The 20,933-nt window shown below is 45.4% G+C and overlaps 1 protein-coding gene across 1 annotated transcript in view; it reads right to left on the bottom strand.

Annotated features, from left to right (window-relative positions):
- The window catches only part of brinp2 (bone morphogenetic protein/retinoic acid inducible neural-specific 2), a 141,047-nt gene that overhangs the window by 74,743 nt on the left and 45,371 nt on the right, over positions 1 to 20,933 (bottom strand). Inside the window, exons 2-3 of the mRNA XM_056421463.1 lie at positions 20,237 to 20,427; positions 17,967 to 18,148 (exon numbers count right to left, since the gene is read on the bottom strand). Of these exons, the coding sequence (XP_056277438.1) occupies positions 17,967 to 18,148; positions 20,237 to 20,427 (373 nt within the window). The remainder of the gene's footprint in view (positions 1 to 17,966; positions 18,149 to 20,236; positions 20,428 to 20,933) is intronic.

The raw sequence follows: 20,933 nt of genomic DNA, 5'->3' as shown, positions 1-20,933 counted from the left end.
CACATCAGGACAAACAAGGCAGGCAAGGAGATCAAGAGGAGGCCCAAGGCAGGCCCAAGGCAGCAGCAGGAGAGGCCACCAGGCAGCCAATAGCCAAGGCAGGCCCAAGGCAGGGCCAAGGCAGCCAAGCGGATCAAGCCCAAGGCAATCAAGTCAAGGCCAAGGCCCAAGGCAAAGGCAGCCAGCCAAATCAATCAAGCAGGAAGGAGGCCCAATGGGAGCAAGAGAGGCCCAGGCAGCCAATAGGAGGCAGCAAGCAGCAGGCAGATCCAGGATCATGCAAAGCAGGCCCAATGCAGCCAATAAGGCAGCCAATAGCCAAGGCAGCAACAGCAAATAGGATCAAGCAGCAAGGCAAGATCAAGCATCAGGATCAAGCAGCAAGCCCAAGGCAGCAAGGCCCATCAAAGGGGAGCAACAGGCAGCCAATAGGATCAAGGCAGCCAATAGCAGGCCCAAGGAGGCCAATAGGATCATTCAGGATCAAGAGAAAGAAGATTCAAGATTTGTCACACACACACATTTGTCACACACAGTAACATGAAATAAGTGTGATGAAAGTGGCAAGTGCAACAAGTACAAGTACACAACATTTACAATAAAAACAACATAAAAAACACAGTGTGTGTGTGTGTGTGTGTGTGTGTGTGTGTGTGTGTGTGGGCAGGGCAGTTGTGGGGTATGGGTGGGGTCCTGGTGAGGTTCACAGTCCTGATGGATGGAGAAAGAAAGAAACTCTCTCTCTCTCTCTTCAGCGTGCGCGACTCTGGAGGCGCACGGAGGCGCCTGCCTGACCTGAAACAGTCTGTTGGGTTGGTGGTCATGATCCTGATCCTCTGCCTCTGCACCCTCTGGTTCACCTCCTGGTACACAAGGGGGGGGGTGGGAGGTGTAGTGTTTTCCAGTCAACGAGCCGACTACTCTCCTCAGAGCCTCCTGGTCCGGAGCGCCAGAGCCAGGCCACCAGGCTGTGATGCTTCCTGTGAGGACGCCCTCCAGAGTCAGTAGAAGGACTGAAGGATCCTGAAACTTTAAATTTCCTCAGCTGCCTGAGGTGGTGGGCGCTGCTTGCCTTTTGCCTTCACAGAGTGTCTGTTTGTTGACCCATGTCAGATCCCGTGATGTGGTGGACCAGGTATTTATACCCGCTCACCTCTCCACAGTAGTCCCGTTAATCCCCAGTGGTGAGTACGTCCTCTGTTGTTCTCCTAAAGTCCACAATCAGCGATTCTAGTTTTGTGACATTCATGATGAGGCTGTTGTCCTGGCACCAGTGACAGATCAAGAGTCAGGCCCACCACCAGGCAAAACTTTTGTTGACCTGGACCTGGCCACTTGTGTGTGTGTGAGTACGGACAGGGAGGGGGGGCTGGCTGCAGTCCGGGGATCTCTGTGTTCAGGGTGAGGGAGGAGAGGTGTGTCTGCACCCTGACCACCTGTGGCCTGGTCAGGAAGTCCAGGATCAAGCAGGGCACAGGGGTTCAGTCCCAGCTCAATCAGCTTGGGCCAGTCTGGAGGGACTATGGTGTTGAAAGCTGAACAATAGGATCAATGAAGGCCCAAGGCAGTCAATCCCCCCCCTCTCTGTGTCAGATGAGAGGGTGTGTGTGAGTACCTGGGAGACAGCATCATCTGTGGATCTGTTTGGGGATCAAGCAAACTGCAGCCAATGGATCAAGCAGGAAGGCCCAAAGGCAGCCAATAGGATCAAGACAGGAGGCCCAAGGCAGCCATTCATACAAGCAGGAGCCAAGCATTCTTGGGCACAGGGACAATAGGATCAAGCAGGAGGCCCAAGGACTCAGCCAAGGCAATTCCTGTAGGATGTCAGGATTCCCAAGGTAAGCAATAAGATCACTTCACCGCCCCAAGGCGGGGATCATGGTTGTACTACAAGGCAGCCAATAGGATCAAGCAGGAGGCCCAAGGCAGCCAATAGGATCAAGCAGGAGGCGGGCTTTCCTTCCTGGTTTCCCGACGAGACACCGGTATTTAATTACGAAGAGCTTTATAATTCTAAATGGAAACACGACTCCATCTGACTCCTGCTCAGTCGGAAGTGCAACTGAAAGCGCTCGCCATCGAGACACAATTCGCGGAATAGATGGTGGTATTCGTCGTACTCTTCCCCCCCCCCCCCCCCCCATCCTGGCTCTTTGTGTGGAGGAAACAAAGAAGAGTCTCGGTCATGTCTAAAGATCGCCGAGCTGAAGAGGTGCCCCTGAATTTTTCCGTCATTAAGCTCCATCACAAAGTAATCATTGCCCACATATCACAAACATCAGTCGTGCTTCATACATGCGATGGCAAATATGAAACATGGAGAGCATCCCACTTGACATGCTGTGAAAGAGATGGGCCGCTGCTAATCAGGGCGACACAATGACGAGAGAAAGTGACACAAAAGTCAAGTGTACATAAAGACACAAGACCAATGTTGAAAGAGCCGGAGACAAAAAAAAGACAAAAGACCAGGGAAGAAAGGGAATAAAAGGGTACAAAAGGACATCCAGAAGAATGAATAAGTGAGAGCGCAACAACTAGTTAATTTCCAGAGCCCGAGCCATTCTCCGGCTTAATTACGCAATGTGGTAAATGGCGCCCACCCTCACACTCATACGCCTCGCACGAAGACGGCATCTATTATCCCCCAGAAATGGAAGTTATACCTTCAAGGCGCAAACAAAAAGCGATGCATCTCTCCAATATATCTCCGAGAGAGACATCGCTGTAGATGTAGTCAAAGATAAGCGAGACGTAAAAAAAAGAGAGAAGCAATGGGGTGATTAGCGGCGGGGGGAGATGCCGTTTTGGGTTGTTTCTCGAGATGAGGGCGAAGATAATCTCTGCTTTTAATAATGAGCGTGACTCAGCTGCTGCATCGCATTCCTGTTTTTGTTTTAAATTCAGACTTCTACGAGTGTGTTCAGGTTGAACTAAAAGAGAATATTCCTATTTGAGTGTTGCTAAATTAAAATTAAAATGGTTCAACTAGAGTGGAAAATGTGCACTTGTCCTTGAGTCATAAGCATATTGAGCTATAAATATATTATGGATTAGGGAAGTAGGAGCAACAAAAGACTTTTTTACATTATGTATCGTCAGTCGGGTTCGATGAGCTCGGTCATTTGATATTCTCTCGAAAACATTGAGCCTAATTCATTCATTTGTGTTCAAGAGAAACCGTAATCATATTCTAGGTTATATTATAATGACGTGACAATTTAAAAAACACACTGACGCAAATAATTAATAAACAAGATGAACGTATTCTGCCGTTAAAAATCGCCAAATATAGGCTTACAGGCTGCTAGCTAAACCATTGTTTTCCAATGGTACGCCTTTTAAATGCAGCGCTGCGCGTTTTTCTAGCGTTTTTTTTAAGCGCGCATAAAAGTTAAAATGTTTTCAACTTTAAGCGGGAGGTGCACAGTCGCACCGCTCATCAATGTCACACTCGGCCAAGGCAGCCAATCGGATCAAGCAGGAGGCGGGCTTTCCTTCCTGTTTACGTGTGGTATGAACTGCGGGAAATTCAAAAGAAAATGGCAAACTCCGACGAGACACTAAAATCAGCGATATTTAATTACGAAGACCTTTATAATTCTAAATGGGAACACGACTCAACTGACTCCTGCTCGGTCGGAAGTACAACTGAAAGCGCTCGTCATCGAGACACAATTCGCGGAATAGATGCTGGTATTCGCCGTACTCTTTCCTTTTTTTAATATATAGATCGTGAACCCAAAACCTCTTTCCTCCTCCTCATCCCACAACACGTCTGCTTAAATCCATTTAGTAAATGAAGTTGTATGGCCCGGTTGCTCACGCAGGCGCTCCACAGGCGCTCCACAGGCGCCCCCGCGCTGTTTTGCCCGGCGCGTTTTTTGCCAAGACGTTTTTGAAGCGGCTCCGCTTTTAAAAGTCGCGTCTGGTGTGATCGCGCGCTTAGGATACACTGAGCACCTATCTCCTCTTCTCTCTCTACTTATGGATGAATTTAGACCCCAGAGAGCGATCCTCCTCTGTTGCTCCGCTGGAGATTTCTTCCCTGTTTTTCCTGATCTGATGTGCGGTCAAAGGTCAGGGATGTCGTATGTGTACAGCCCAATATCACAAATTCGTAATTTGTGATATTGGGCTGTATAAAATAAACTGAATTGAACCACTTGTCTCACAGTGGTCCGACGTCCAAAACTCAACGTCCAGACCGTCCAGGTGTTTCCATTTCCTGTTGGCCCTCTGAACGCGAGAAGTCCCCACGGAGATATTGTCTCGTGAGCAGTGTACAGGAAACAGTTACCCACTCAAAAATACTACCAGACTTACATCTCTATGTTTACCGCCATCACTTCCTCTCTGCTTGAGAGTGTTGATGATGCTGATTATCAAAAGTTCTATCCCCGTTGTCTGCACTTTACACTTGACTTTTCTCTGTTTGCCGAACCCAGAACGACGCTGTTCAAAGCGGAGAGCTTTGAACAGCGTAGCACGAAAACACACGCTGAGCTTGTTTGTACCTCGGCGAGCGGCTACACCCCCCCCCCCCATCTCTGCCTTTGTTCATAACTCCCAAGAGCCCCTTCACTGAGTCGATCTTTCAACCTGGGCCATTTAGCATTTTCATTTTCATTTAGCAACAGTGCAATCAGTGTTTCTCACGGCCCTGAAACCAAATTTATTTTTTGGAACGTATTCCTCTCCCTTTTTCATAAAGATTATGATTACTGATCTCAGAACAAAGAAGAACAAATGTACACTTGTATTGATCCCACAGTGGCGCATTTGACCCCTCCTTAGTTATTAAGGATCTGCAGTGAAGCGACCGGGGAGCAACTGGGGCGAGGGTTCAGTGTCATGCTCAAGGACACTCCGACATGCAACTCATGGGGACGGCCGGTCATCCCCACAGAGCTACAACCGACCCATCCTACACCGATGTAACCGCATGACTGTACCCCACCCAGGACAACACCATCCTCATCAAATACGCAGATGACACCACCATCCTGGCATTCATCAAGGGGGGCGAGTCAGGGTACAGGACCCTGGTGAACAACATATCGTTCTACGGAGAGGAGAACGACCTCATCCTCAACACAGACAAGACCAAAGAGATAATACTGGACTTCAGAAGGAATCCTCCTCCTCTGCAGCCTCTCATCATCACAGGGACTGGGGTGGAGAGGGCTGACGGCTACAGATTCCTGGGAATGCAGGTGACATCTGACCTGAGCTGGACTCTTCACACCACAGCCACAGGGAAACAAGCCCAGCAAAGGCTTGACGTCATCAGGCTGCTCAGGAAACTGGTCTGAACCGTCGCCCTCTCACCCAGGCCTCCAGAGGACTGATAGAGAGCATCCTCACCGCTGTCTGGTATGGTAACACCACCCGGGCGGAGGAAGGCTCTGCAAAGAGTCATACGGACTGCGGAGAGGATCACATGGACAAAACCTCCTTCCATGGACTCCATGTTTGTGCAACCTGAGACACGGCAGAGTGGACAGCATCGTCACCCACAGGACACGCTTCTGAAACAGCTTCTTCCCTGCCAGCTTCTTCCCTGCTTGATGGCAAAACAGAACTATTGAACAATGTGGAAACAATAACACGACACCACCTCAGCTCGCTTATCATGTACTACAGTGGTCCCCAAACTAAGGCCCGTGGGACGGATACGGCCCGCCTCCACATTTGGCCCGGCCCCCTGAACAATACCGGAGACGCGTTATGATTTTTTTTTCAGTCTGGCCACGCAAATCCTAGACTAGCCCCTGTCAAATAGAACGGAATAATGGCGGAAAGGTTAAGTAAGAGAATAAATAATGTTATTTATTTCCTGACTTTTTTCTGTGAAGATCCCGGAAAGGGTTATTACTATTTGGTTATGTGTGGCTTTCTGGAAAACAATAAATGTTTACATTTAGGCACCCCTGCGATCGTCACACTTTTTCTGTTACAAACGGACCCCGGTCCCCATCAGAGGTAGAGAAAAGTTATGTGGCCCTCACAGGTAAAAGTTTGGGGACCCCTGATGTACAACATGTAAAATAATAAATACTATTACCATCTGTGAAAATGTGCAATATCCCCACATAACCTTCCTCCACCTCTCAAAATGTGCAATATCTGCATATAACTCTCCCCTTTGCCTTCTTTTTTCCACAAGCCAGGATCAGCACTCAGGACTAGCCTATTTATTAATATTTGCCCTCTGTTTTTAATGTTGAGAACCTGTTTTTAAAACTGTATTTAAGAGTGTTCATACCACCACCTTATTATCGTGTGTTTTTATCTCTGTTGACTCGGAAAGCCCTGCACAATAATTCAAAATGTGTCTGGACTCTTTATGCATAAATGGCAAATACGAAACCTTGAATCTTAACATTGCACTGCATATCAAAAGATTACCCTTCTCTTGCCTTCCTCTTAAAGTAAAAGAAAAAAAGTGGATTTCAATGAGCTCCTGCATCTGAATCTGAAGACCGAGCACAACTGGAGCTGCTCCGCCACGTCATTAGGGGCCCAACGGCAGGCATGTGCACAAGGACTCCCTAAAAGGTCAATAGAATCTCGGGCTGAGCTGTCATATTGAATAGATTGCTGTTCTTATTGTCAACACAATTCATAAAAAAAACACAAACCAACTATTATCTGTGTATTCAAAGCCTGGTATATCTTATTCTAATGCTGCGTTCACACCAAAAGCGAACGACGCGAATTAAGAGGCGCGAAAAATTTGCCTCATGTTGAAATATTTCAACTTTACCGAATAATTCGCCAGATGGCGAGTTGCGAAAGACGATCAGCGTTGAGATGCTCCGCCGTTGGTGAATCTAACGGCTGCTGCTAGTCATTCACGGAGCTGTGTGAGCCTACGGGTGATGTCATGAATAAATATATATGATATTAATGTTATGAACCCAAACACGAGGGCGTTAGATGTGTCAATGTTTGCGGGATGTCCTCAACAAGTACAAAGCAGAACTAGTGGTTAATTCTTCCGTGGTGGATGGCGGGAATGATAACCGTTTCCACGGACTAAAGCCACAGAGATAAGCCCAGCCCCCTCTAAAGTGCGAAGGACGTGAAAAGCCACAAATCGTCAAGCGAGTAAACTCACGCGAGTAAAGCGTTGAGAATATTCAATACGCTTTTGGTGTGCACGCAGCATTAGGCTCCATGAAACTTGTTCCTTTATTACCATAGACGTCTATTTTGACTCAATCCCACATAAACTGCTGTAAATACTCACTAGTCAAAAGTCTATTGATCTAAAAAAAAAGTCCCTCCAACAAATACACTTGTTCCTCCTGTTTGAGTAATATTTGCAAAAAGCCACCGTGCCCAGCTGTTTTAAGACATGACTTATGTTTGTGCAAACTTACAAATGCACAGTTAAAAAAAAGAAGAAAAAATAAAAGTCAAGCTTTGATTTTTTCCCATCCCTCCCATGTCCTCTACTGCACCTAATAGAAATTGAATTTTCAAAAGCACAATTTGTGCACAAACACACAGATCTCACTTCCCAGAAGTCACCTCTCCTGCTATACGACATCCTCAAAACAGCCATTTTTTTGACACCACAAATCATTACGGGACATTTCAGTAGCAGTGAATGTCAGGATATGGAGTTTTTGTGTCTTGTGTCCTGTTTTATTTTGAAGTCCCCTTCTCTCGTGTCCTCTGTTTCCCTGCACTTCCTGTCCCTGTGATTGTCTGCCCTGTCCCTGATTACTTCTACTTGTGTCCAATCACCTGCGCCTTCCCTGTGATTGTCTGCCCGGTCCCTGATTGTTTCCACCTGTGTCCAATCACCTGCACCTGTGTATTTAAACCCTGTTTATTTTCGGACTGTTTAAAACCCAGAGATTAAAGTTTCTGTGGGACGGTGTCGGCATTTGGATCCTCGCTCCCTGTGAAGGTGTTGAGTTTCAAAATGTGAAATGTTTTTGTACAGTTCTATGAACATTGCGCTTTTTTGCTAGATTTTTTTACCAACAGTATATCGATCAGGCGCGTCTTAGGCCTATTTTAGGGGGCTTCACAAGAAATTACTATCGACATCTCTCTATTCCTTGCATTAATATTTTTTTTCTCCATTGAATGGTATATTTGACACTGCACTAGTTCATCTTTGTCTCAGTGATGGTGTCCAAATAAGCATAAAATATCACTGACCCTGAAATGAACTGTTGGATACAATGGATAACTGGGCCCCCCCCCCCCAAAAATTAACCAAACTTAACCCTCACCATGGGGCTTAGCCCCCCCCCCCCCTTTCTTTTATTCCTGCAAGCGCCCCTGATATCGATCAATACAAAAAATGTTCATCTGTACCAAATGTGTGTTACTGCAACATGCGAAGGTTTTAAAGAGGATAAAAGTTTCCCTGCTGATTTTGGCTCTAGAAAGGCGGCAGCGCCGTGGTAAAAATACTCCTTTGTGCCGCACGCCGCCAGTTTCTCCCTCTTTTTTTTTTCAAAACTGCAAATTGCACACAGGTGTTACCGATTTTTATTGTCTGGAGCCTCGACTAAATGCGTGGCTGAGAGAACCTGCGCGTTACTGCCAGAGATAAAGATAGTGTATATCACAGCCAACTCCCACGCGACGTTGCAGCGACACCGAGCCCAGAGGCGTACGTGGACGCGGGTCAAGTACCGCCCACGCGCCGTCACTTTCCTCTCGGGTGACGAGTTGATCTGGCAGAACATGCACGCAGCAGGTGGCTCGCATTGCGGAGATCCTCATTTAGCAGAAACACGCAAAGGATGCTTCACTCTAAAGTGGAAGTGGTGGCGCATTCCTGCACCCGTAAGTGTGTGTGTGTGTGTGTGTAAGCGGGCGTGCTGAATCACTGTTTGCTATGAAATTGCTGGAAAATTGGAGTGTTTACCTGAACTGTCTCCAAGGAGGAAAACAGTTTTATTTCTGTCCCCATTGATGTGATTGTTTTTGGGTTTTCTCCATCTTTTGTTCAGGTGACAGTGATTCATAAGAGTGAAAAAAGTTTTCGTAAACTAAACATTTCTGAATTTCTCCAGACATATGTTTGTGATGATCTTCTTTTTTAAGTGTTGAAATAATTGATTTGTTTTCATGAAAATCCATTTTTGTTGGATTACATCGTTGATATGCAAATGCATGCAGGCACATATAATCATTATTATGTCATACGGGTGGTGTGGGAGGCAAAGCAGTGTTTGATACATGGCCTCGGGTGTAAAACATTTTTTGTATTTACATGCAATATAAAAATAGTGATAATGAGATTTAGAAGTGAATATAAGTTAAAGTAAAGTTACCAACACATATTTGTAGCTTGGAGTAGTTTGGAAATGTGTTGAAAAGAAGCTAGCTAGATTAGCCTGTTGGACCTAAGTGACATCATCTTTTCCAAACTAAGCCCACCAGCCTCATACCAGTCTGCAAAGTGTGGACAAAAACATCAATTCCTTATGTAAATTAACCAAAACTGGGGAATTGTATGAGCCATTGTCAGCATTACTCATAGTTCGTACTTGAAAAAATGGGGTTTCCGGAATTATTTTTCAGGGACATATTTTTGTCTTTATCAAATGAGATTGTAGATACCCGGGTCACGTCGGCGATCTACAATGTCGACATCGGGCAGCAATTTCCATTTTTTTGTCTTTGACATACAACCTCAGTCAGACGCTAACTGCCAAAAAAGCTTTAAGTTGTTCATTTAAAGTGGATATTGTTTCAAATAAAGACGACATAATGGACCTTCCAGGCTTTTTTCTTCAGTGTGTGTGTCAGTTTGGACTTTTCTGTTCTCTCGTTATGCCCGTGGTATTCAGGGATTACAACTAAATCATATTTTCATTCACTGTTTGGTTTCTCCTTTTCTGATTCATACTGAGTTTCATTGACTTAATCCGGAGGAAAATTAACCTCAAAGATGCGGGCGGCATCCCGTACCGCCTGCTGCACTGAAGATGCGGGTCTTAGCGTTTCAGACTTTGTTGTTTTTGCAGACGGCGAACACATTTGAATTGCAATGTCGGGTTGATTTTCCCCGTCCTCCCGGAGTGTCTTGGTGTCTGTGATCGCTCCGGTTCTCTCTTCGTGGCACGGTACTTCTGGGGTAGCAGCTGTCTTCCTGCTGTTGCATTCAACTCTCCCTGTTTCAATGTGAATTTTACTAATGTTGCAAAAACTGCTAGAAATATATACGAGGCTTTCTACTTTTTTGTTTTTTTGTTTTTAAGAGTCGTCGGTGTGTCCTTGCTGCTGACAGCTGGTGATATTTGAAAAAATATGCCACCGTGCATTTTAGAGCAGTTCTTTCTTTTCTCATGTCCTTTTTCCTCCACTTTGTGCACAGGAACCGTGATGCAGAGTAACCTTCAAGCTGTTGTTTTTTCTCCTTGAAAACAAGAGTTAAAATACTATCAAGATAGTACACACTGTTACAACCTGTGTGCTTCCTGTTTTATTTTGAAGGCCTTGTCTCTGGTGTCCTCTGTTTCCCGACACTTCCTGTCCCTGCGATTGTCTGCCCTGTCCCTGATTGTTCATGCCCTACACCTGTGTCTTGTTCCCCTGTATATTTTCAGTCTCTTGTGTACTGTTAAGTTGTAATAGTTTATTTTGATTTTGCACATTTACAAAAGAAGTCTTATGCTTTAACTTAATACATATAGAAAGATATTATCATAGGACTTATTTGGGAGAATATTATTCTGACTATTATGATTTATTGTAGAGCATTAGGGAAAGACACTGTTTACTGTGTTGACTGATAACGGACTTTCAGCCAACAACAAGGTGTGAGAGGTTTGACTAACTGGCGAAGAGTCGGTGATTGGCTGGTCTGCGACTTATACTCTTTGTACCGGGTGGAAATCGCTCTTTCGTTCTTGACCCGGGTCAGACAGCAACACTTGCTTGAACCTGTACCTGTGGAGCCTGGATCACTACGAAACCCACAATCGTGAGCTTTTGGTTGTTTGTTAAACTTTTGTTTATACTTCTTGCCGTTAAATATCGTTAAATCGATTCATCGCATTCCAGTCCTGATTTCCATCGAGCGCGAGGGGCCCATCATAACTCACCCTTTACTACTCCTTGTTCTTCATTCCATTTCACAGTAGCTTGATCCGTCATGTTTAAATCTATTCAGTTGTCGATTACAGTTGAGAAGGTACATTTTTTTTTCACACCTTTTGAGACTGCAGCTTTTAAAAGGATGCGGCTTATCTAACCAATGAAATTACTAAATGGGTCACAGTGGACCAATGTAACTGTTTCTGCAAACTAATGGCTCGATCACACCAGACTCGACTCTCAAAAAAACCGCAGATAATAGTTACAATATCAGGGTTTTTCCTGCATAGAGAAAATTTGGGCGCGCGCCTAAGCCGTTTTCCCGAGCGCCTATGACAAATCCCGAGCGCCTAAGGCAAAAAAAAGTCTGCGATGGAAAAAATAAAAACTGTGTTCATCAGGTGCATGTCAGCGAATATGTTCTCAATAGTATGTTTCAAGGAGGCTACAACCGAACCCTCGTTCTGTTTTGATCAATCGTAATCGAGTTCAGTGTTTCCCCTAGGTTTACAGCTTCAGGGGGGCGGGACTAGGCGGCGCGGCATCGGGCTCTGGCGACGAGCGGAGATGAGTTGTTGACGGGGGGGGTGAGAGTGAGAGTGTGCTCACCCGTGTGCGCGCATCACGGCAGAGCTTCGATGCCGGCGCTCGCATTGCTCTGTCGCGCGAGCCGAGAATTGTTGACGGGGGGGGGGGGGGGGGGGTAGACGTGGCGGGTGGAGATTTCACCCTGTTCTAATGGTAGGGGAAACACTGGAGTTGATAAGCGTGTCTTCTTGTTTGATCAATACGCAACTGTGAGGTGCGCGAATGGACCGAGCAGACAGCTGCTGATCACTCACTCAACAGCCCGACCTGCTCGAACAGACGGTCAAGCAAGACCCAAGGCACCCAATCAATCAAGCGAGGCACAAAGCTCATCGATGTCCCACTCGGCAAAGGCAGCCAATCGGATCAAGCAAGAGGCCCAAGGCAGCCAATAGGATCAAGCAAGAGGCCCAAGGCAGCCAATAGGATCAAGCAAGAGGCCCAAGGCAGCCAATAAGATCAAGCAATAGGCCCAAGGCAGCCAATAGGATCAAGCAGGAGGCCCAAGGCAGCCAATCGGATCAAGCAGGAGGCCCAAGGCAGCCAATAGGATCAAGGAAGAGACCCAAGGCAGCCAATCGGATCAAGCAAGAGGCCCAAGGCAGCCCATAAGATCAAGCAAGAGGCCCAAGGCAGCCAATCGGATCAAGGAAGAGACCCAAGGCAGCCAATCGGATCAAGCAAGAGGCCCAAGGCAGCCCATAAGATCAAGCAAGAGGCCCAAGGCAGCCAATAGGATCAAGCAGGAGGCCCAAGGCAGCCAATAGGATCAAGCAGGAGGCCCAAGGCAGCCAATCGGATCAAAGAAGAGACCCAAGGCAGCCAATCGGATCAAGCAAGAGGCCCAACAATCGGATCAAGGAAGAGACCCAAGGCAGCCAATCTGATCAAGCAAGAGGCCCAAGGCAGCCAATAGGATCAAGCAGGAGGCCCAAATCAAGCAAGAGGCCCAAGGCAGCCAATCGGATCAAGGAAGAGACCAAAGGCAGCCAATCGGATCAAGCAAGAAGCCGAGGGCAGCCAATCGGATCAAGCAAGGGGCGGGCTTTACTTCCTGTTTTCCAGACGAGACGCTCGTATTAGCGGTATTTAATAACGAGGAGCTTTGAGAATTTTAAATCTAAACACTCCTCATCTGACTCCTGCTCAGACGGAAGTACAACTAAAAGCGCTCGCCATCAAGACACAATTCGTGGAATAGATGGTGGTATTCAATGTACTTTTTTATATACGTATAGCTTGAACCCAAAACCTCCTTTTTCCTCCTCCTCCCACAACAGACGTCTGCTTGAATCTATTTTGTAAATGAAGTTGTATCGCCCGGTAGCTCACGCAGGCACTCCACAGGCGCCCCGGGCTCTTTTGCCGGGCGCATTTTTGCCAAGACGTTTTTGAAGCGGCTCCTTTTAACAGTCGCGCCTGATGTGATCGCGCCCTGAGGCTGTTTAATTTCCAACACTGAAGGAGAGGACTTCAATGGTTTTAGCGCACAGGAGGACGATGGCGAGAGTGATCAATGACTTTTGCTGGAAGATTCCTATATTTTTGCCGAGAAAATGTGTACTGTTCAATTCTGATACTGAAGAAAAGAACTTTAGTATTGTTAAAAGTACTGTTGTGAAAAAAAGCATTTGCTCTATATGTAGGTAGTTGTGGCTGTTACCGGCATTTATTTAATTAAAAGTTTTAAACAATCTTTCCTGTAACATCTAGTCGCGTTAATAACTTATGTTTCAACGAGGACATCTGCGGCTTATAGACAAGTGCGGCTTATGTACAATTTCTTTTCTCAAAAATTAGCAGGTGTTGTCTATAGTCCGGAATTTACGGTAAGTACTACTTTGAGGACATATATATTCTTAATTGTCTTTTCCCAGGATTCCAGTGTTTTGTTTCAGCTCAAAGCTCCCAGATTTCCCTTTCCTGGTTTTCCAGACTTTCCAATATTTGGTCCCCGATTTTTCACTTACGTTTTCGTTTTTCAGACCGTTGCAACTTCCCAACTTGAGAGGAATTGATCCATCTACACCGATTTAAACTGGATTCCACTCTTAACACAATCACTTGTTCCTTTTTTCCTCCTCTTTGTTGAGGTAGGTTCAATCTCCAAGACATCATTCCATACGTGGAAAGAGGTGAACAACTTTAAACGCCTCGCTGTTACTTCCGGTGGCTTTTGAGCTCCGCCCTGTTTTCCCATGTCCGATCGTTAGTTCGAAGTATCTCGCCAATTGCTTTGTTTATTCGTTTACTTGAAATAATTTCTCCATGTTCCTTATTGTTTTATTAATTTACAATAATTGTGATCTTTTTCTATGAAATCAATATCATGACTTGACAGCGCTGGATCGTTTTGTCATATTTTTGGGAATAAAATACCTTTTTGTTTTCCAACTTTATGTTTGAGTGCTGCTTTTGGGTCCGCGTTATGGTTACCAGATCATAACACACACAGAACATGACGGTGAAACTCTGAAACTAATCCCTCTTTTTACAACCAGTGTTTTTTGGGTGCTTTCACAAGCCCACATCTAGTCCGTTTTAATCAATTCTTGGTGCATTTCATTTAGGGAGCTGTGAACTCGGTATTCGCACAACAGAACCCGAGTGTTGGCATCAAGAACATGATCCGACCCAATAGCAGTCCACAAAAATAGCGACGTCCATGAAGACTTAACAACTGGAGACGAGATTTGTTCACCCGGTCAAAGCAACTATTGGAGCCTGAGATGAAAAATCTTAATGCGCTCCCTCGTTCATGCCGTTCTCAGCATATTCATTTATTAAATTGCGTACTGCAAAAAACGCCTCGGACTAAATGGAGAACGCACCAAAAGGTATCAAGACTAGACTCTGGCTTGTCAAAGCGCCCCTAATGATCCCAGTCGTGATGCATTGTGCTCCCTGTTGGTGAACACACAAACATAAGGGTTTAGGCTATAAGACGGGACGTCATTTAATATTTCTCTAATTGTGGCAATGTAACATAAAACTACTTCCAAAACTTGTTCAACGCCCATTAATCTTCAAATTCAACGTGTTAACTTCTGACAACGGGGAAAGCCTGGGAGGAAAAGTAAACCAGCGGTGCATGTTTTCTAACACAATTGTAATTAATCAAATTACCGCAGGAAGTAATTACCACTGAGGAAAACTGGAGCCATGACTGGGGGGCTTTGGTCCATTGGAAGGGCGAATCCAGTGTTTTACAATGGGATGAATATGGATACAGCCATAATGGCCACACACAGCTGTCCATGATTTAGTGTGTGATTTAAAGCATTTTTAGTTTTGCAGCAAAGATAAAAGCCAATTTGTTCTCGGGCTGCGGAGCCCTGGAGGTTAACGCAAATCATTGTTTACATCAGCTGTTAATTCACTAAATACTAAAACGAGGTGCTATACAGGGTCACTTAATAATTCCCAAGGCTGGATCCACTTTTATTGAATCTTCGAAAAATGTGAAACTTTAAAAATCGTCTACCACAATTTGACAACGTAATTACACGTCAGACATGTGGGGCCGTTGGGAGTTTTGGGATTCAGGTCAGTTGTCTGGTTTGTAAATGGTTCATTTCTAACACAAAGTAAGGAACTTTTTAACTGGTTCTGAAACTGTCTCACTTTAATACCGACAACTCCATGCGACCTACATAAGTAAACGAGAACATCTGAGAGAAGATTGTTTAATTTTATACCTGAGAATTATGTGAGAACAAGTAATGTTGGTTCCACCTTAACCGATTCATGACTTTGTGGAGGAAATGTGCAACTATTAAAATCACAAATATTTGACAATATTTGCCTGGGATTTTTTGGGGTCCTTCGGGAAGTTGAATTTCTATCTTGACTAGATGTATTATTGCATAATTTTACTTTTAGGGTATCCCTATTTCCCACTGCTTTAAATGTGACTTTCCATATCGTTTTGAATTCCACTCAAACACTATTCATATGGTAAATATTTTTTTAGCTTCACACACAGAATTACAGAATCCGACAAATTGTCAAAGTCACTGAGGTCACACCGGTAAATTCAACACTAAATATCACTAGATGGATTGAAACCAGACTAACTGATGCGGTAAACAGATCTTGATGGTCACATGGCACATGGCCCTGCTGAGACTCCGCCACTCCTCCTCTCTACCTCCATCTGCCTGATGGATCATCGAGGTCTGGATCGTGGAATATGCCTACTACCAACTATGCCATTGCCCTGATGAGACTCCGCCCACTGTTGAGACTCCGCCCACTCCTCCTCTCTACCTCCATCTGCCTGATGGATCGTGGAGGTCTCCATCGTGGAATATGCCTACTATGAACTATTCATCCACTCTGTCATATTCATTGAATGTATTTTAACTCTAATCTGTCCTTCTGGTCACATGACATCTATTGTTCTGTCCATCCTGGAGAGGGATCCTCCTCTGTTGCTCTCCTGAAGGTTTCTTCACTTTTTTTCCCGTGAAGGGTTGTTTGGGAGTTTTTCCTGATCCGATGTGAGGTCAAAGGTCAGGGATATATATGTGTACGGATTGTAAAGAACTGAGACAAATTTGTAATTTGTGAAAATGGGCTATACAAATAAACTGAATTGAATTGACATTGCTATTCAACGTATTTATTCCTAATTGTCGCCTTTTTTGAAAAAGATAAAGGTATTGGTTCAGTTCCGCTCACTTGATTACCCCCCCCCCCCCCCACACACACACACACACACACTTACTGTAAATATGTGTTGTTTTTTTTTTTAAATAGTGTGTACTTGTTGCTTGCTGCATCCTGCTGAGCATTGCCACTTTCATTTCACTGCACACCCTGTGTGTGTATGTGACAAATAAAACATCTTGAATCTTGAATCTTGAATCTTGAATCTTGAAATGTAGCAAAGGTGTAGCAATTTCAATTCCTTATCAATTGAGGCTGTGCAGATGATGCGGTTCTTTGGCCTGGTGCTGAACCATCAGAGTGGTGCTTTTCTGTGATGAAGCTTGTCAATAGAAACAACAGCTGTATTAGTAAGGTTAGAGTTCATCTCCAACAAACTTTCTTTTAAATTCAAATTGAATGTGCTCGCATCCACTGGAATAAAAGATTCCGGGAGCCCTTTTGTGTTCTCCGTCTCTCACGCGTAGAACCATTTCAAGGCTTTGTGAGCAAATATGTTGAGCGACGAAATGTTTTCATCTTCGAGCGAACTCTCGGCAACCTAAACGGTCGCTTCTCACCTGCACACGCGCGGCGACTTGTGGAGCGCCCGCGGCGAAACGCGCGGCGTCGACGCCCAGCGAGCACACTTTTTTAATTCGATTCGCTAAGTTGAAGCATGAACGCACAGCGCACCTGCTGCCGCGGCGCGGGCATCGACCAATCGGCTCTCAACCACACAGAAAAGAAGAAGTAGCGATTGCTTCCGCTTCGCCTCTAGTCCAGAGGAAAAGGAGCTGGAACCAGGCGCAGGAGATAGCGGGACTCATTTGTTCTGAGTACTTGGTGCAGATTTCCAACATAAATCCGTTCCTCTTTGCAATTAACGATGAAAAAGAGCTCACGCTCGGCGATGTGTTTCGGGGTCTCCTCGCGACATGCCGTGTCGCTGTGTCGTACGCGGGAGGAACTGACTTGCGTGCTGAATAATAAATGAATTGTTGAACCACTTAAAATTCTATAATTAGTGCCACTTTGTGCCATAAATCCAGCAGCTTTGATCAGAACTGATGAATGACCAGGTGTTTTTAACCCCCCACGTGCACACGCACACCCACGGGACAGCGCACACCAGCCTGTAACTCGGTCCAGATGGCAAACAGGATGCAGAAATACACTCCACCCCCTCAACTGGGACTTTAAAGAAACTTGACATTTGCCTCTCTTTAGTGCCTCTGTGGGTTGCCGTGTGCTTCTAATCCAGCCTGCCATTTATGAAAATATTTTCCTCTCTCTCGTCTCTCCCCGCAGCTTTTAAGCAATGATGCACCTTGGAAATCTTTTTTATTTATTTTTTAAATGGATTGTTTGTGTGCATAACCCTGAGAGCGAGGGGATTTCGGGGGGCTATTTTGTTACCGGGGCAGCACGGAGTGATACGTCCAAAAAGGGACGGATTTATCGGAGCGTTTACCTTGAAGCGTGGACCTGGGGGCCCGCTAACTCAGAAGTCTGCGGGTGTAAAAAAACAACTATTTCATAGTATTTTTCGACTGGCGCTTCGTACTGAAACGGACTCTTTCCAGCTCGGTTCGACAGCGTGGCGTAGAATACAAACGTGGACACGCCGCCTAACGTCGGTACGGTACCTTGATGGCAGCGGTGGCAATCTGGAGGTGGTGCAGTCGCCTCAGGGTGCTCTCTCGATCCGTGAAGTAGGACGCGGCCAGCTGATGGAGCAGCTCCAGAGACACCACCGAGCTGTTGCTGCTACCCTCCGACTTCTTGTTCAGCTTCTGCTTGTTCAGGAAAATGGTCAAGGACTCCTCTCCTGCAGAATCAATAATCAGTGGATAGAACTGGTTAGTTTGTCTCACCTGAACTCTCGTCATCTCGTTAATGGGAGAGTCACTTCCTTTATAACCGTTCAGCATGCCATGACTGACTATATATTATGTGTGAGGGGTTTCGGTCAGCAAGTACATTTTTTCCCCATAATCGGCAACGGCATAAGACATTAGAAAAAAATTAAATTAAATAAATATTTTTTTTAAACTCACACACACACACAGATGCATACATGCATTTTTCTTTCTTTTTTTTTTCTTCACAATACTCTGACTTTATGATGTTGTGTCCACTGTTTCGTCGTCCTCTAGGTGTTATGTCTATGTATTGTCTTGTAATAAATTTAAAAAAGGAACAAAAAAAGAACAAAAGTGAAAATATAAATGAAATTTGGGATCAGTGTGCGTTCGCTCAGCCACGATCTAACCGGCATGCAGACCGGCTCAGCCCATTTAGTGGAGGCTGTTAATTACATATAGAATCTAACTATTATGCCGCTGCATTCCTCTTTATCCTCCGTCTCCCACGCTGGTGCTCCACCGTATACATTAAGTGATAAGTTGCGGCACAATTAGATGGCCGGGGATGAAATGTTCACCTGAAACGTCACAAACATCAGACGGATTGTTCGGAGACTGTGAAAGCAGAACTTGTGCTTCATGTGGACAGTGTGTGAGTGGGTCGGGAGACAATGTGGCCATTTTTGGAAGATGAATGGGTAACATTGGCTTCAAATTATTCAGTTTTGTCCCGATATAAAGCCCATTACATCTTTTATAAGCTGGTGAAAAAATCGCAGATAATTTTATAATTTCACGATGGGGTTTTACCGTCTGAGACAAAGTCACCATGACGTCACCCATTGGTTTGTGGATATTCTGAAGCCGCAAGTTCAAAATTGTGACCGTCACCATCTTGTAGGTGACAGACGAATTGCCCCACTAGAGAGCTGCCTCACTAAATGCGGGGCTACTTGTGGTTCCTAGAGTCTTAAAAAGTAGGATGGGAACCAGAGCCTTCAGGTATCAAGCTCCTCCTCTTTTATGGAACCAGCTCCACCTTCAGTCCTGGAGGAGACTCCGCCCCCTCATGGGGACTGAAGACTTTCCTCTTGATGGTCTTATAGTTAGACCTGAACCAGGTTCACCTTGTCCAGACCTAGAGATGCTGCTAGAGGCTGAGAGGCTGAGGGGGACGCTTAGGATACACTGAGCACCTCTCTCCTCCTCCTCCTCCTCTCTACTTATGGATGAATTTTCATCTCTCCGTTACACATTATTAACTCTGCTTCCTCTCCTGAGTCCTTGTGACTTCACGTCTCATAGGATCCATTGGACCTGGCTGGGTCTGATGCCATGACCCTGCAGATGCCCCGCCCACTCCTCCTCTCTCCCTCCATCTGCCTGATGGATCATGGAGGTCTGGATCGTGGTCCATGTCTACGACCAACTATTCATACGCTCTGTCATATTCATTGAATGTGTTTATGTTGCTCCTTTTTTCCCCCCTGAAAGTTTTTTTTCTATTTTTTGGGAGTTTTTCCTGACGTTTATCATGACGTCGTCTCTTTTAGCGCAACAACGGTCTCTGTCCAGTTTTGCGGGTGTGTGGGGGTGGGGAGCCTTATCGATATGGCACGCAATTCCGTTCTCAGAGTTACTTTTGTCTTCGGAGATTTAGGCTGAAAATGAATCCCATCAGAAAGAGACATATGAGAAATGGGTCAATTGAACCCCGCCTCTGCTTTGTAAAGCTCTTGTAGCGCCACGCAATGTTCATCAGAGGGAAGGATGAGTGGAACATTACTGTCAAACAGACTTGGTTGAATGCTGCAGGTGCACGGTGTTATATTGTAATTGCAGCTTTTCACCCTTTCCCTTGAAAAGAAGAACCTCGCATATACCCCACACTCTTCCTTCACCTCCACCTCCTCCTCCTCCTCCTCCTCCGCAGTGCACTTACATGGGCTACGACTCCTCCGAGCCGTATAATGAGGAGCTCCTCTATTTTTGGTGCGTCCCGAACATTTTCCCAACCCCGAGAATATAAAAGGCGAGCGTGTCACCCTCACCTCCCAGGGTAGCAGAGACGAGGAAGTGGGTCCCGTACTTCTTGATGAGGTTCTCGTTGATTTGCTGCAGGGTCGGCCGTCTCCCCAGTAACCGGAGGTTGCGCAGGAACTCCGGCGCCAAGGGCAGCGGAGATCTGAGGAAATCTCTCTTCTCGGTTGCCAGGCTGTTCACCTTCCAGTGGCTGAACTCCCTGTAAAGAAGCACACGATAGAAGGGTTGAAGTTCAAATCTCAAAGGTAAGAAGGAGGGAAATATGAACTTTTTCAAACAGAAAATAAGCTGAAAATGTGGCGGGGTGGTGCTACGTATCTCTCTGAATTAATTCTGACTCAAAATGTCACAAATGCTTCACCATACCTCCCCTAAACCTTTTTGAATTTGTGCCCTACAATGAACGGGCCCTTTCTTGTCATTTCCAGTGTGTTGTACGAGGATATAGTCTATATGTACACATATTTTTGCATCTCCGTTAGCCGTGATCTGTCTTGCTTTAAATGCAAACCGGTAGCTTAGAAGGGTGATTATGCGCCTGAAGTCTACATGGTATCTTCCAAAAACATCTGAAGAATAATGTATACAATTTAGCAATGTAACTCGGTCGCTATCAACTAGACATTAACGAATAAGATGCCTCGGCTGGGCGACTACACAGAATACAAGCAATCCAACAGAATATACCACCCAATCCAACCTAAT

Source organism: Pseudoliparis swirei, chromosome 8 (assembly GCF_029220125.1).
Source record: "Pseudoliparis swirei isolate HS2019 ecotype Mariana Trench chromosome 8, NWPU_hadal_v1, whole genome shotgun sequence".
Lineage (NCBI taxonomy): Eukaryota > Metazoa > Chordata > Actinopteri > Perciformes > Liparidae > Pseudoliparis > Pseudoliparis swirei.
This window is presented reverse-complemented; position numbering and strand designations above follow the sequence as displayed.